This window comes from Garra rufa, chromosome 1 (assembly GCF_049309525.1).
Source record: "Garra rufa chromosome 1, GarRuf1.0, whole genome shotgun sequence".
Taxonomy (NCBI): Eukaryota; Metazoa; Chordata; class Actinopteri; order Cypriniformes; family Cyprinidae; genus Garra; species Garra rufa.
The window spans coordinates 76,125,392-76,139,901 of NC_133361.1; the positions used below are offsets into that span (position 1 = coordinate 76,125,392).

Here is a 14,510-nt window from a genome sequence, read left to right on the forward strand (position 1 = left end):
GTGCATAAACACCACTGACCCTTACAAGAGCAACCTCTATGGGTAAGCATTCATTATAAAAAACTAACAGGAGATTCATTTTGAAAACTATGCAATTATTTTGAAATTTCACGCAAAAGTACTATGGATCAGAGCCCCGAAATCATGAATAGTTTGTGAATCAACAGCGGACTTATGCGTGCCTAATGTACGCTACTATTACTCTGGTCATCTTTGCCTTTACATTAGCGGGAGGGTTTGTTTCATGCAGCCAAGAGATGAAGTAGATACCTGTCTTCCCGCGGGGGTATAAGTTATTTTATGTGGGCTTTTGCAGGACGAAATAACATATATTCCTTTTGGAGCGGGCGGGCGCAGGACTAAAATCCGTCCCTTGCAGATCTCTAAGATGAAGTTTGCGTGCAGCGGTAGCTTTGTCTTCGGTTTTTACAAAGCGTAGCCACACTTTTAAACGCTTACCGCGATCCATCTTATTGACTGATGTTTACATTACCACGTAAGGTCCTGGCAGATTGCATGCGCGGAAGGTCCTGGCAGATCGCTAGATGAAAAAATGCACCCTGGAATCGAAACGAGGAATCGAAATTTAAATTTTATAACAAGTATCCGATTCTTTATCTTAAGTATCCGATTCCAGAATCGGAATCGATTTTCGATTCCCAACCCTAACTAAGACACAGTCATTTCAGCTGTTATTTTCTGTAGTTTCAGTCACAAAAGTAGCATAATCAGAAACAGTTATATTCCATTAAAGTACAAATGTACTTAGGAACAGGCACAATGTATTTTAACTAGACACCAAGGGTTGACTTCCTGGGGTCAGTGATGGCGCTGGGAGAATCACTTGCATTTTTTCCTGATTACCTAATTTTTTATTGTATATTTAAGTGCAATTTATTATTTGAATTACTTTTATTTGTGTATGCTCAGCAAATCAACAAAACACTGTGCTTTTGTAAAATAATGAAAATAAACAGGGTGCGCTTTCAGCCGTCTCAGTCTCCGCAAATATGTTTTTGAAACGTGGCAACAAAATTAAAAAGCTCAGACATTTTCAAAAGTCTCAAAAATATCTCTGTTATGTATGGTAACCCTCAATATGACACTAGGAGTCACTCTTGGGAGCCCAAACACCTCTAATATCTTGAGAAAAGGCCAATGAAATGGGGTGTGCAGATTTTGCATAGTCAAGTCAAGTCAAGTCAAGTCAAGTCACCTTTATTTATATAGCGCTTGTAACAATACAGATTAGGGCTGGGCGATAAATCGAAAGCGATTCTAAGGCACGTTTAGTGAATGAAGCCGGTACTTTGATTAGTAGTAAATCTCCATCACGTGCGTTCAGCTGCGTTCAGCTGGAGTGTTCAGAGGCGTAAATCACTGACAAGCTACGCCAAATCGCGCTAAAAATCGCATTCGATTCGATTCAATTTTGAGCGCGATTAGGCGTAGCTTGTCAGTGATTTACGCCTCTGAACACTCCAGCTGAACGCAGCTGAACGCACGTGATGGAGATTTACTACTAATCAAAGTACCGGCTTCATTCACTAAACGCGCCTTAGAATCGCTTTCGATTTATCGCCCAGCCCTAATACAGATTGTGTCAAAGCAACTGCACAGTATTTAAACACAACAATAGTGTGTAAGTAACGCATTATTGAAGATAATCAATTTTCAGTTAAAGGCAGTTCATCAATGAATTCAGTGATATCATTGTCAGTTCAGTTCAAAGAGTATACGATATCGCTGGAAAGTGTCCCCAACTAAACAAGCCAGAGGCGACAGCGGCAAGGAACCAAAACTCCACAGGTGACAGAAATTGAGAAAAAACCTTGGGAGAAACCAGGCTCAGTCGGGGGACCAGTTCTCCTCTGGCCAGACGAAACCAGCAGTTTGTACCAATGTCCGATTGTAGAGATAGATAAGCTAAACATCTGGCAAGCAGTGCAGACAACAATTGTAGGAGAAGAAGCCATTACTCACCGTGATTGTGGAAAGATTCCAACTTACCAACTAATGTTGTTCGAATTCCTGAAAAAAACGGAATGGAACTGGCTAAAGGAGTACTAACGATATTAAACACGAGAGAAAAAACGTGAATGGAACGCAGATGACAAGCTAACCGGCTAACGCAATGCTAAAGATAGTAAACAAGAGTTTAAAAGCGTGAATGGAGTGCGAGTGGAATGCTAACGTGCTGCATTCGTGTTGTGATTATAAAATAATGCGAACGATCAAATTAGTCAGATTAGTTTGATGAATAAGATCAGAAATCAAGTTAAGCTATATCTATCAATTTAAAACGGCAGAATTAACAATAAGATCCAACAGAAAACTGAAGCTGCAGGGAGCAACAAACACAGACCACTCTGCAGCAAGGCAAGGCAAACAGGAAGCAGAGAAAACGCACTGGCCGCGCACATAGCTGGCCGCGCAATGGATATCCGGTTATAAATAGGCTCATTCCTCGAAGGCAACCGTAGGAACTAACTGCACTTTGAAAGGATTGGGACACGTAGTACACATCTTTCCGGTCTATTGCCACCAACCTCTTGTTGTTAACACACCCAGCAAATGTGTAGTGTTTTAAACGGCAGCTTGAACAGGACCCGATTCAAAAAGTTTATTTTTTTAGTTTTTTTTTAGTTTTTCAAAACACGGGTGATGTGGTGAGAGGAGGGGATTCTGGCAATAATGTGGGCTGCTGAGTTTGTGATATATGATTTCATACAACAGTTAAGTAAATAAGAAGTTGATATTGTGTTATATTTTAAACATTATATTATGTGTTTTTGCTTTATTTTGCAGAGAACATATTACCTTTAGTTTAGCATATTACTTTTAGTTCCTTTTTTAAAGTATCATTTCATTTAAAAAACAAAATAATTCGCATGTCGTGCGTGTAACACGGGTGTTGTGAAAACAAGTGTTATGTCTGTGAACTGTCACAGTCGTAAATTTTGGAGTTGTATTCTAACAAACACAGAAAATCTCTTATCTGTAAACTGTCGCGGCCGTAGATTTTGGAATCTAATTCTGACAAAAAACATAATTACATACAATAGTTTTAAATTACGCACAAGTAAATTAAAATTACACACAAATGTTTTGTAGTCCGCCATGACACTGAAAAAAAAAAAAACAGACCCGGCTAGAACACGCGGAGTGATACAAAATTGTAAAAGGACGTTCCTGTAGAGATACCAGTAGAATATCTCACGTAACAACTTAACTTTACATAGATTCATTTTTGGGCAGCAGATTAGGCAATTAGGAGCGAATGCGGACATATCAAAATAAAAATACTGTTTGCAAATAGTTCAGATGCATTACAAATTTACATTCACAGTAAAATTACAATTCTAATATGGATGTCTGTCTTAATATTTTATTATCTAAATGTAATAGCTTCTTGTTCTTGTTACTTCAATAGATTCATAGCAATTCTCATTACAGATTTGGAAAAATGTTTGGTGCATTTTATATTTTCAAATGTTTATCCATGTTGATTTAAACTCATAAAACTTGTATTAAATGGAGTTTGTGTGAAGTTTTTCCATTTTCCAGTGATATCGTATACTATTTGAACTGAACTGACGATGATATCACTGAATTCATTGATGAACTGCCTTTAACTGAAAATTGATTATCTACAATAATTCGTTACTTACACACTATTGTTGTGTTTAAATACTGTGCAGTTGCTTTGACACAATCTGTATTGTTACAAGCTCTATATAAATAAAGGTGACTTGACTTGATTTGATTTGAAGTAGCATTTACTTCAAACTGAGTCTCTCTGAGACATCATTTTCTTGGGTGTTAATGAATTCAGTGTCATGCTTCACTCTCAAACAAAATGTGGTAGCATGTTGTTAATTATTTCATGGAAAACAGTTTACCTCAGTATCTCCAGCTTAGAGTTTCTCTTCAGTCCATCAGAAAGCAGTTTCACTCCATGATCCTTCAGGTCATTGTTACTCAGGTCCAGCTCTTTCAGACCAGAGTTTGAGGATCGTAAAACTAATGACAAACTCTCACAGGACTGGGCAGTGAGATTACATATGGAAAGTCTGAATGAGTAAAAACAGTAATTGCACACAATATAAGTCTTGGCAATGTGATTTTTATGATTAATTTAATGGTGAAAAAAAAAATGAAAGCGTTTGAACTCAAACCTCAGTATCTCCAGCTTACAGTTTCTCTTCAGTCCATCAGAAAGCAGCATCACTCCATGATCCTTCAGGTCATTGTTACTCAGGTCCAGCTCTTTCAGACCAGAGTTTGAGCACTGTAAAACTGATGACAAACTCTCACAGGACTGAGCAGTGAGATTACATATGGAAAGTCTGAATGAGTAAAAACAGTAATTGCACACAATATAAGTCTTGGCAATGTGATTTTTATGATTAATTTAATGGTGAAAAAAAAAATCAATGAAAGCGTTTGAACTCAAACCTCAGTATCTCCAGCTTACAGTTTCTCTTCAGTCCATCAGAAAGCAGCATCACTCCTATATCCTTCAGGTCATTGTTACTCAGGTCCAGCTCTTTCAGACCAGAGTTTGAGCATTGTAAAACTGATGACAAACTCTCACAGCACTGGGCAGTGAGATTACCTATGGAAAGTCTGAATGAGTAAAAACAGTAATTAAACACAAAATAAGTCTTGGCAATGTGATTTTTATGATTAATTTAATGGTGAAAAAAAAATCAATTAAAGCGTTTGAACTCAAACCTCAGTATCTCCAGCTTACAGTTTCTCTTCAGTCCATCAGAAAGCAGTTTCACTCCTGTATCTTTCAGGTCATTGTTACTCAGGTCCAGCTCTCTCAGGACAGAGTTTGAGGATTGTAGAGCTGATGAAAAAAACTCACAGGACTGAGCTGTAATTTTACAGCCATATAGCCTAAGTGGAAAACAAAACAAATGGCCATATTAATGTGTTCATCTGGTTTGTATTCTGGCCTTTATATTTGGCCTAAGTACAGCATAATCAACATTTTCTTTCAGGAAAACCACATGATGAAAGTAGTTCCAGGCAGATCTTTACTGCATTAAATGACCGTATCACTTCACCAAATTATTTCAATTATTTTAAAAGACTTTAGCTAGAAGATGACTTCATCAATAAAGCAAGGGGACAATAACAAACTATTTTCCTGTAGTAAAGCTGCTTTGACACAATATTGTATAAAGTGCTATAAAGTTGAGAACTTGACTTGATAAAACAACAGATACATTTTTGCAACAAAATGGCATTTTATGATGTATGGAAAGCACATACTCTATTTTTTCCCACTTTTTCTCCCCTTACAGACGCAAACATTGGAAACATACGCATGATAATATTGTTAACGCTACTCTAATTATATTATCAGTAAAAAAAACTTCAGAAATTAATCTTACTCACAATAACACAAAAACTGGATGAATGCCTTGAAATATACCATCTGATCAATGTCTTGATGTGTGGTTACTGTAGTGTAAGCGGAATAATTTACTGCGGGCAAAGTCATTTATTCAATTATTAATAATGCACAACTGTAAATCGCGTCATCACCACCTCAGGTGTGCAGTATTTTTCTAATAATTTAAAGCAGCCCAGAGTCAATTATTCCTTAATTAACTCATGTGTATAATTTATGTTGTGATTTGTTTATTTTTCAGTGTGACAGTGTGTATGAATGTGTATATATTGTCAGAATTGTTTTTGTATTCCTCCTTTATTATTTTGGATCGATATTTACTAATCTTAAAATATGCTAAAGCATTTAATAAAACCAACTGAAAATTTAAATTGCTTCGATGTGTTCCAATTCATATTACTAATATTTTACAGTTTCAGTGGTTTTGCAAACAATAATTAAAATTTTACTAAATAAAGAATAATTTGAAAGTATTCTTTCAATCAATTTTCATTAAATACATGAATATTACTTTGAATAACTTATCAGGGTCGGTGCCAGAGACACAAACTTTTTTTATTTTTAATATATTTGTGTGTGTGTGTGTGTGTGTGTATATATATATATATATATATATATATATATATATATATATATACATACATACACACACTGGTCCTTCTCAAAAAATTAGCATACTGTGATAAAGTTCATTATTTTCTGTAATGTACTGATAAACATTAGACTTTCATATATTTTAGATTCATTACAACAGAGCACTGCTGATTCACTCACCCCACCCTACAATACCTGCCGGACCTGTGATTCGAACCCTCACTCTTCAAGTTACAAGTCTAACTCTCTAACCATTAGGACATTAAGTTTGAAACGTATTAAAATTCTTTCTAAACGCTCTTCTAGTAACACTTTACAATAACAAGACAAGACAAATACATGACAAGTATATGCTGCTGAGTTTGGTTCATTTTTGTGTGGCGATGTGTTCTGCAAACAAGTTCATGGAAAGGAAACCGCGATGACAGAAATACAAGTAAAATGTACTGCAGTGTCAAATCCAGGTTTTCCAGAATGCGTGGAAACAGAGATGGATTTCACATTAGGTTTTTTTGAGTAGACATTCCCTGCCTTGTTCCCTTGGAAAAACATCACTGATACATTTATTCTAAAATATAAATGGGAAAATTGGCTATCTGTAATTGTGAACTGGCAATTCATCCACATATTGTAACCTAGTGATTTAGTGAATGTCAAACCTCAGTATGTTCAGCTGACAGTGTGAACTCTTCAGTCCATCATAAATCAGCTGCACTCCTGAATCCTGCAGGTGATTGTAGCTCAGGTCCAGCTCTGTCAGATGGGAGTCTGATGATTGGAGAGCTGAAGATATAGTTTCACAGCATGTTTCATCAAGACCACAGCCGTCAAATCTGCAAGAACAGAAGGTTTGATTGATTTTGATTATTTTCTGATGTTCAGTGTTTTTGCAACATATTTTATACTTCACTATCAGGACAAGAAGATATTTTAAATAATATTTCAACATTTAATTGTTTAACGATGTAGAATAAAATATTTGATCAAACAGCAGTCAGTAAAAATTACTCACAGGGCTTTTCTGCAGCATCTCACAGCTGGAATAAGTCTCATGTAATTTTCTTGTTCTGAAGTGAATCTCTTTGGGTTGAACTCATCCAGCACCTTCTCTGACATCAGCAGTATGTAGGTCAGCACTGTGCACATTGAAGATGAGAGTTTTCTTCCTGGATGTGCATCTGAACTGATGTAACTCTGGATTTCCTCATATAATGAATGATCCTTGAGCTCAAGTAAGCAGTAGAATAGGTTGACTAAAGCTTCTTCTGAGATAGAACGGCTGTCTTGTTTTTGTTTAATGTATTTAGTTGTTTGTCTGATGCTCTCTGTGGTGTCTTCAGCTTTTGTGATCAGACCCTTGAGCAGGTTTTGACTGGATTCTAGTGTAATGCCCATCAGAAACCGCAGGAACAGGTCCAGATGTCCTCTCTCACTATCCATGGCTTTATCAACAGCATTCTGCAGTAGCCCCTGCAATGTGATATTTTCTTCTGGTTCTTCTGGTTTAAAGAAGAACTGAAGCTCCTTCATGTTCTTGTTCAGGTAACAGAGGAACACATGCACTGCGGCGAGGAACTCTTGAACACTCAGATGCACAAAGGAAAATACCTTCTTCTCATGAAGTCCCTTTTCCTTCTTAAAGATCTCAGCGATCATTCCTGTGAACTCAGTGTCTTTAATCACATCAACACATTCTTTCAGATCTTCCTCATAGAACACAATGTTTCCCTTCTTCAGCTGTTCAAATGCTAACTTGGCTAACTTTAAAATCATTATTTTATTTGAGTCTAAATTCTTTGCATATTCTCTTTCTTCTTTTTTATCATACTTCTGGTTCTTCATGTTCATCTGTATCAGCAGGAAGTCGATGTACATTTCAGTGAGTGTTGTGCTGATGTTCTCTTCACTGTCCTTGAGAATATCCTGAAGTACTGTAGCTGTGATCCAGCAGAACACAGGAATGTGGCACATGATGTAGAGACTGCGATTTGTCTTAATGTGTTTGACGATTCTGTCAGCCAGAGTCTCATCTGTGAATTTCTTTCTGAAGTACTGCTCCTTCTGTTGGTCAGTGAATCCTCGCACCTCAGTGATCAAACCTACATACTGAGACGGGATTTGATTGGCTGCTGCAGGTCGTGAGGTCACCCAAACCAGAGCTGATGGAAGCAGAGTCCCTTTGACCAGACTTGTGAACAGCACATCTACAGATGATCTTTCCTCAACATCATTCACTATTCCACTTTCAAATTCCAAAGGCAGCTGACTCTCATCAAGTCCATCAAATATGAAGACAAGTTTACGTTTTTTATATAACTTTGATTTTTCCAGACCCTTCAATTCAGTATAAAATCTCAGCAGAAACTCATGAAGACTGAACTCTCTGTCTTTAATGCTGTTAATCTGTCGGAATGGAAGCAGGAACACACAGTGTATATCCTGATTGGCTTTTCCTTCAGCCCAGTCCAGGATGAACTTGTGCAGAGAGACAGTTTTTCCAATGCCAGCGACTCCTTTGGTCAGCACAATCTTTTTCTTATTTTTTACCTTTAATAATGTAAATATATCATTGCATTCGATTGGTTTGCCCTGTGTTTGTTTGTTCTTGTGAAAAGCATCATCAATCTTCAGAATCTCACGTTCCTGATTAACCTCCTTCATATCTCCCTCTGTGATGAAGAGTTCTGTGTAAACATCCTGGAGATGTGCTTCATTTTCTTTCTTGCCCTCAAAAATACATTCTGCTTTCTCCTTCATGTTGGATTTGTGAGTTTCCAAGAATTTTTTCAAATCTGCTGTTACAAAAGATAATAAAGTTAATAAAACATTGGTAAAAATCAAAAACAGATTCCTTCCTTTTTTATAAACATGATAAGGCTTTTACATCATTGTGATCTCTTCAGAATTTCTTCAACATACTGTAATTTAACTACTTTTAAAAGTAACTCCACAGACTTTAAGCACACAAAGATGCAGCACGTCTAATACTTGAATGGGGAAAAGTGCAATGCACAATTAGGTGGAATAGTCCTGCTTCTGAATAAAAGAGCCAGTTGTTAATTGGTAAAGTCATTGTGTCACTGCAGCTGCACTTATCAACTTCGGTTGCTATAGAAACAGTCAGCTTCCTGACCCAGCTAGAAATGTTTGATGTTCTGGGAATGTTTTCAGCTGAAAGTTTTATTTTAGTTCCCAGAATGCTCTGCTAAAAGGTAGGATAACTTTCTCTAAAACATTTTACAAATGTTCATTGATAACATTATTAGAACATTATTCTCCAACATTCTAATAAATCCAAAAAATGTGGACTTACATTGCTCAGATGTCAAATTTAGTTTGAAAGCAAAAACCTAACCTTTGTTTGATGTCAAGCTCCATTAAATAACTCCAAAAACAGCATTACCAGCTTCACTTGTTATAAACTGGAATGACTTTATTTCTGTCTTATATTTACAGATTAATAGAGATTTAGATGTTGATGTCTGTTTGAGAATAATAGTTTGGTTTGATTTCAACATCATGGGGAGAAGCGTTTGGTTGAGTTGAGCATTTTGACTCTGGACTTTGTTAAAAATAGTATCATGCAGTGATTAGTGATTTAATCAGATAATCTGAATTTTTATCTGTAATTTTTAAAATACACTGTTCACAAATCACTTCAAACTCCTGATAGTTTTCACACACAGACATCAAGAATCGGTGTATGAATCTCAACAATGGTGACATGCTTCATGCTGCAGTGCATTCTGGGAGCTCGAGTTTTGTAAGATGTACCCACAATACATTGCAGAATGAAGCAAGTCACCAATGTTTAGACTCATACACTGATTCTTGATGTTTGTTACAAAGAAGTTTTTTTTTATCCTTGAAATGCATCTGATTTCTGCTGAATCTCTGTCTGTAGAAACACTGAACTGCTATAACAAATAAAGTGCAGCACCACAGATTAGACCAGATGACAACAGATTATTAGAACGCTACATGCTGATAGTTTAATCATTAGCAAGCAAACCAAATCATCTGTTCACATTTTCTCTTACTGTTTTTGCCATAACAAACATCCAAAGACACTTATCAACATAATGGTGAGAATAAACCAAACTATTACTTTCAAACAGACATCAACATCTAAACCTCTGTTCATCTCAATAAAAACTTGTGTAAATGTATGACAGAAATAAAGTCAATCTGGTTTATAATAAGTGAAGCTGGTAATGCAGTTCACATCCAATGTCCAATAGGAAGATTCCCACTTAAATCTTTATTAAAATGTTAGTGGATAATGTTCTAATAAATAAATCATGAAACATTTGTATAATGTTTTGAGAATGTTATTCTACCTTTCAGGAGAATACTCCTAAATAAATGGGAACTAACATTACCGGAACATTCTTTGAACAAAACCATTCCTAGCTGGAAAAATGCTCTCAGGACTGTGTTTCTGCAATAACCGGTCTAGGCTGAAAAATAAGCTTTTTTAATGCTATCTGAGCATAAGAAAGTACTAATTATGAGACAGTTGTCAGATTTAATTGTCTATTAAATTTAGTCATAAGCCTGGAGAACAGTTTTGCAGAATGTGATGTTTGCTCATTCAGAGACACAGAAGCTGCACTTTCATGACTGAAACAGCTGAACGAGAGGCTTTTAAAAGAAGGTCACCAATTGAAATGACTTGATTTAAAGAGAATTGGTAATACAGTCACAACTGTGACTTGTGCAGTAAAAGAAAAAAAAATGATGAAAGCAACATAGTTTTGAATACGACTGATAAGACTGCACCTTGTTCTGTTCTTTTTTGTGGCTCTGTGTGGAGAGAGAGAAAAGACAGAAGTAAAAATGTGTGACAAAATACACAGATACACAAAAGAAAATACTGTAGTATGTCTGCGTAAGAACAATATGACCATAAATGAACTGTGAGATTCATCTCCCTGTTATTATTCTCCTTCAGTCACCATAGAAGTAATGTCACACAGCCTCCTGTGTATTTTTATAAGAAGTTATTTTTCAAGTGATGCATATTTGATATTTCCAACTGTGTAAATGAGTAAGACAGTAAGAAAGAAATAAAGAAAGAAATAAAGACTGAAGATTTAGGACATGATTGTGTTCATGTGACAGTTCTTCACACATCTGTGCAGACCATTGATGACTGAGACGGACTGAGAAACATTTATTACTGAACTGATGAGGAAGAGGAATCTAATTCTTAGGTCAACTTTTATAAGAACTGGTTTACAATCAGCATTATTTCACTGCAGGCTAATAAGCAGTGTCTCAGTTACAGTCACAGTACCGTGTCCTGCAGAGGTGATGTTGATGGTCACTGGGCCTGTGATGTTGTTTTTATTGAGTACAGGAGCATTTACAGTTCCTCCTGTCTGAGCATTCATATTAACACAGACTTCACTGCTGCTCATCTGAACTGGAACACAGACAGAGAGATTCATTACATTTCAACATAAAGACAGACAACTTCACCATCACTGAAATTCTGTTCTTCATTACCTTCCTTGTGTTTTTTATCTTCCAGCTCATCTTGTGTGTCACTATTCTCCTCAACAGATGCCATCGTCCTTCACCGACTCGCTGCTGTTGGACAGGAAGAAAAGCTTTTTAATCACTCCACTGTTAGACACTTTACTGAAATAAATAAGCAACTCTATGAAAATGAATGAGTAAATTAAATACAGCAGCAGTTAAAGTATGAATTATTAAATGTCTCTGTGTGGATATTATGCACTATATTTAAAGATAAAAATAATATGGGTTTTGTTTACTATAATCAGGCAAAACAATAACAAAATAATACAATGAATATGAGAACTTGCTAAATGTCTGCTACTTCAACATGCTGTGTTTGTCTTGTGCTGTTTCTCTTTTCTTCAGTGAATCTGCTTATTAACAGCAGGTGTTCATCAGCGTCTGAATTCATTTGTGTTCGTTCTCTCTGTCAGGTGGACTATATTAGTAAACTCATGTAGGGCACTGATTCTTCAGACATGGGACAAAACAAGTCCAGCAATTAACCTAACCTATCTTTCAATCGCTTGTATTGTAAATTTAATAAAAAAAAAAAAAAAATATATATATATATATATATTGTTCCTTTTTTCGTTTTTTTAAAAACAAGAATTATGCTCGATATGTAATATATAGCCCTGTGTGTGTGTGTGTGTGTATATATGTAAAAAAGTGTTTCTATTTATAAATACAATAGTAAAGTAAAATAGTTTTAAGCTATTTAGAACAGTAAAATAGTTTTTCTAATAATATATAAATGCTATATGTACAGCACATTTAGCCTTTTTCTGTTTTGATCATCACTTCTAGCAGAGTTAGGGTTGAGTGAACACATAACACTGGATAAAACATATCTATACCAGCATACAGTTAGTTTGTATCCAGATCATATGTGTTCTGGTCATTTTTAAATGATTTGTTCAGATGTTTAAACAACTAATTGTTTAACAGTTTTGAGAAGTTATCTTGTTACCATGGCAGTTGCACAGCAGACATACTGTTCTGAGATCAAACTAAATCTTTTGTGTTCCACTTCTCAAGAATGAGTGAGGGAATAGTGAATGAGGCTATAACCAACTAACCCTTTGTGGGAATATTTGCATAACGCCGCCCAAACGTATACTCCAAGAAAGAAGGCTTTGTTAGAGATTGTCTTACTAAGGGGAGATGAGAGGGTCTGTATTGATTACTATTGGAGAAAGCATACCAGTTAACTCCTTATTAACCAATCACACTACAGCCTTGACGTCACTGAATTTCAGAGATGTGCGACACTCAATCACCGTTTGGGAAGTGCTGGAAGCTGAATCACACCTATTGCAAAAAAGTCACTGACACTCTTATAAAATGGCTTTTTTTCCCCGTGGTAAACTAAAAAAGTTAAACCCAAAAGTATTGTTTGGTGTAAAATATGTTGAAGGTTAGCTGATGCTGTTGATTCATTCATTGAAAAGCTGCTAGTTTCTATGCGAAAGCAAAAGCACTTTATTTAGCCTTTATTTGGCAGCTGCTTCTGCCAGTCATTGACAGCTTTTTAAAAATATGATATTTAAACATTATTTCCATTAAAGGCAAACTGTGCTGCCATGTATTTCAACATGTTTTATGTTTTTTTTTTTTTTCTTTACAGTGTGACAAATAGTGGATCCTGAAGCTATTCTAACTAACTCCTCACAGTTTTAAAACAAATGAAAATACCCTAAAGTTATCTGACAGTCATCCATTCCTTTATCTCAGAAACACAGCCAGACAGAAAATCAACATCAGGATGTTCACCAGGTTTTGAGTGTATATAAATCTGCGTATCATCAGCATAAAAGTGATAATGGAGGCCAAGCGATCGCAACAATTGTCCAAGTGGTGACAGATAAATATTAAAAAGCAGAGGGCCCAAGACTGAGCCCTGAGGAACCCCAGTGAGAACAGAGCTAATCTCAGACCTGAAACCACCCATGGAAACGAACTGAGAACGGTCAGTAAAATAGGATTTAAACCACTTCAAAGCTGTCCCCGACACACCAAAATCTTGTTCAAGGCGGATGAGTAATAAATTATGATCCACAGTATCAAAAGCTGCTCTTAAATCAAGAAGGATGAGAATGGAAGTTACACCAGAGTCAGAAGCCATCAACAAATCATTGGTAACTTTGACCAAAGCTGTTTCGGTACTGTGGAATTTACGAAAACCTGACTGAAAAGGATCAAACAGGTTATTAATTGCAAGATGGTTACGTAGATGAAAGGCAACAACACGCTCAAGTATTTTTGCCATGAACGGAAGATTAGAGATAGGTCGAAAATTATTAAAATCCTCCAGAGTAGTATTTTCTTTTTTTGGTACTGGAGTTACAGCAGCAATCTTTAATGCTGCTGGAACCTCCCCCGTCTGCAATGAGTCATTCATAATACTGAGGACAGTAGGGCTAAAAACATCGAAGCAAGATTTAAATAAGCTTGAGGGAATAGGATCAAGCAAGCAAGTGGTAGATTTCATGCTTGATACCTCCCTTTTGAGAGCCTCAGAATTAAGATGTGGAAAATTAGTGAGAGAAAAACCAATAAACCCAGATGAACAGAGAATTGAGACAGTGGAAGCAGATGAAGCAGAAATCTGTTTACGAACACTATCAATTTTAGAGTTAAAAAATTTAAGGAAAGAATCACATAGCTGTTGAGAAACAGGCAAGGTGGTGGCAGCATCAACTTTAAGCAGTCTATTTATAGTTTGAAACAAATGTCTGGGGTTTCCTTGATTGTTTTCAATAGTCTGAGAAAAATAAGAAGATCTTTCAGTCTCAATTAATGCTCTGTAGTCACCCAGAAGATCCTTCCAAGCCAAATAATGACCATTCAGGCCAGTAAGACGCCATTTGCGCTCCATTTTTCGACATGCCGCCTTCCTAGTGCGCAAATTGTCATTATACCAAGGAGCAGTACGAGTTGAAGTAATCTTACGTGACCT

General features: G+C 36.2%; 1 protein-coding gene across 1 annotated transcript in view; it reads right to left on the minus strand.

Annotated features, from left to right (window-relative positions):
• LOC141320134 (NACHT, LRR and PYD domains-containing protein 3-like) overlaps positions 1–11,597 on the minus strand; it is a 60,982-nt gene extending 49,385 nt beyond the window's left edge. Inside the window, exons 1-7 of the mRNA XM_073833290.1 lie at positions 11,534–11,597; positions 11,322–11,450; positions 7,035–8,814; positions 6,682–6,855; positions 4,738–4,908; positions 4,657–4,667; positions 4,459–4,618 (exon numbers count right to left, since the gene is read on the minus strand). Of these exons, the coding sequence (XP_073689391.1) occupies positions 4,459–4,618; positions 4,657–4,667; positions 4,738–4,908; positions 6,682–6,855; positions 7,035–8,814; positions 11,322–11,450; positions 11,534–11,597 (2,489 nt within the window). The remainder of the gene's footprint in view (positions 1–4,458; positions 4,619–4,656; positions 4,668–4,737; positions 4,909–6,681; positions 6,856–7,034; positions 8,815–11,321; positions 11,451–11,533) is intronic.
• Positions 11,598–14,510: the final 2,913 nt, after the last annotated feature.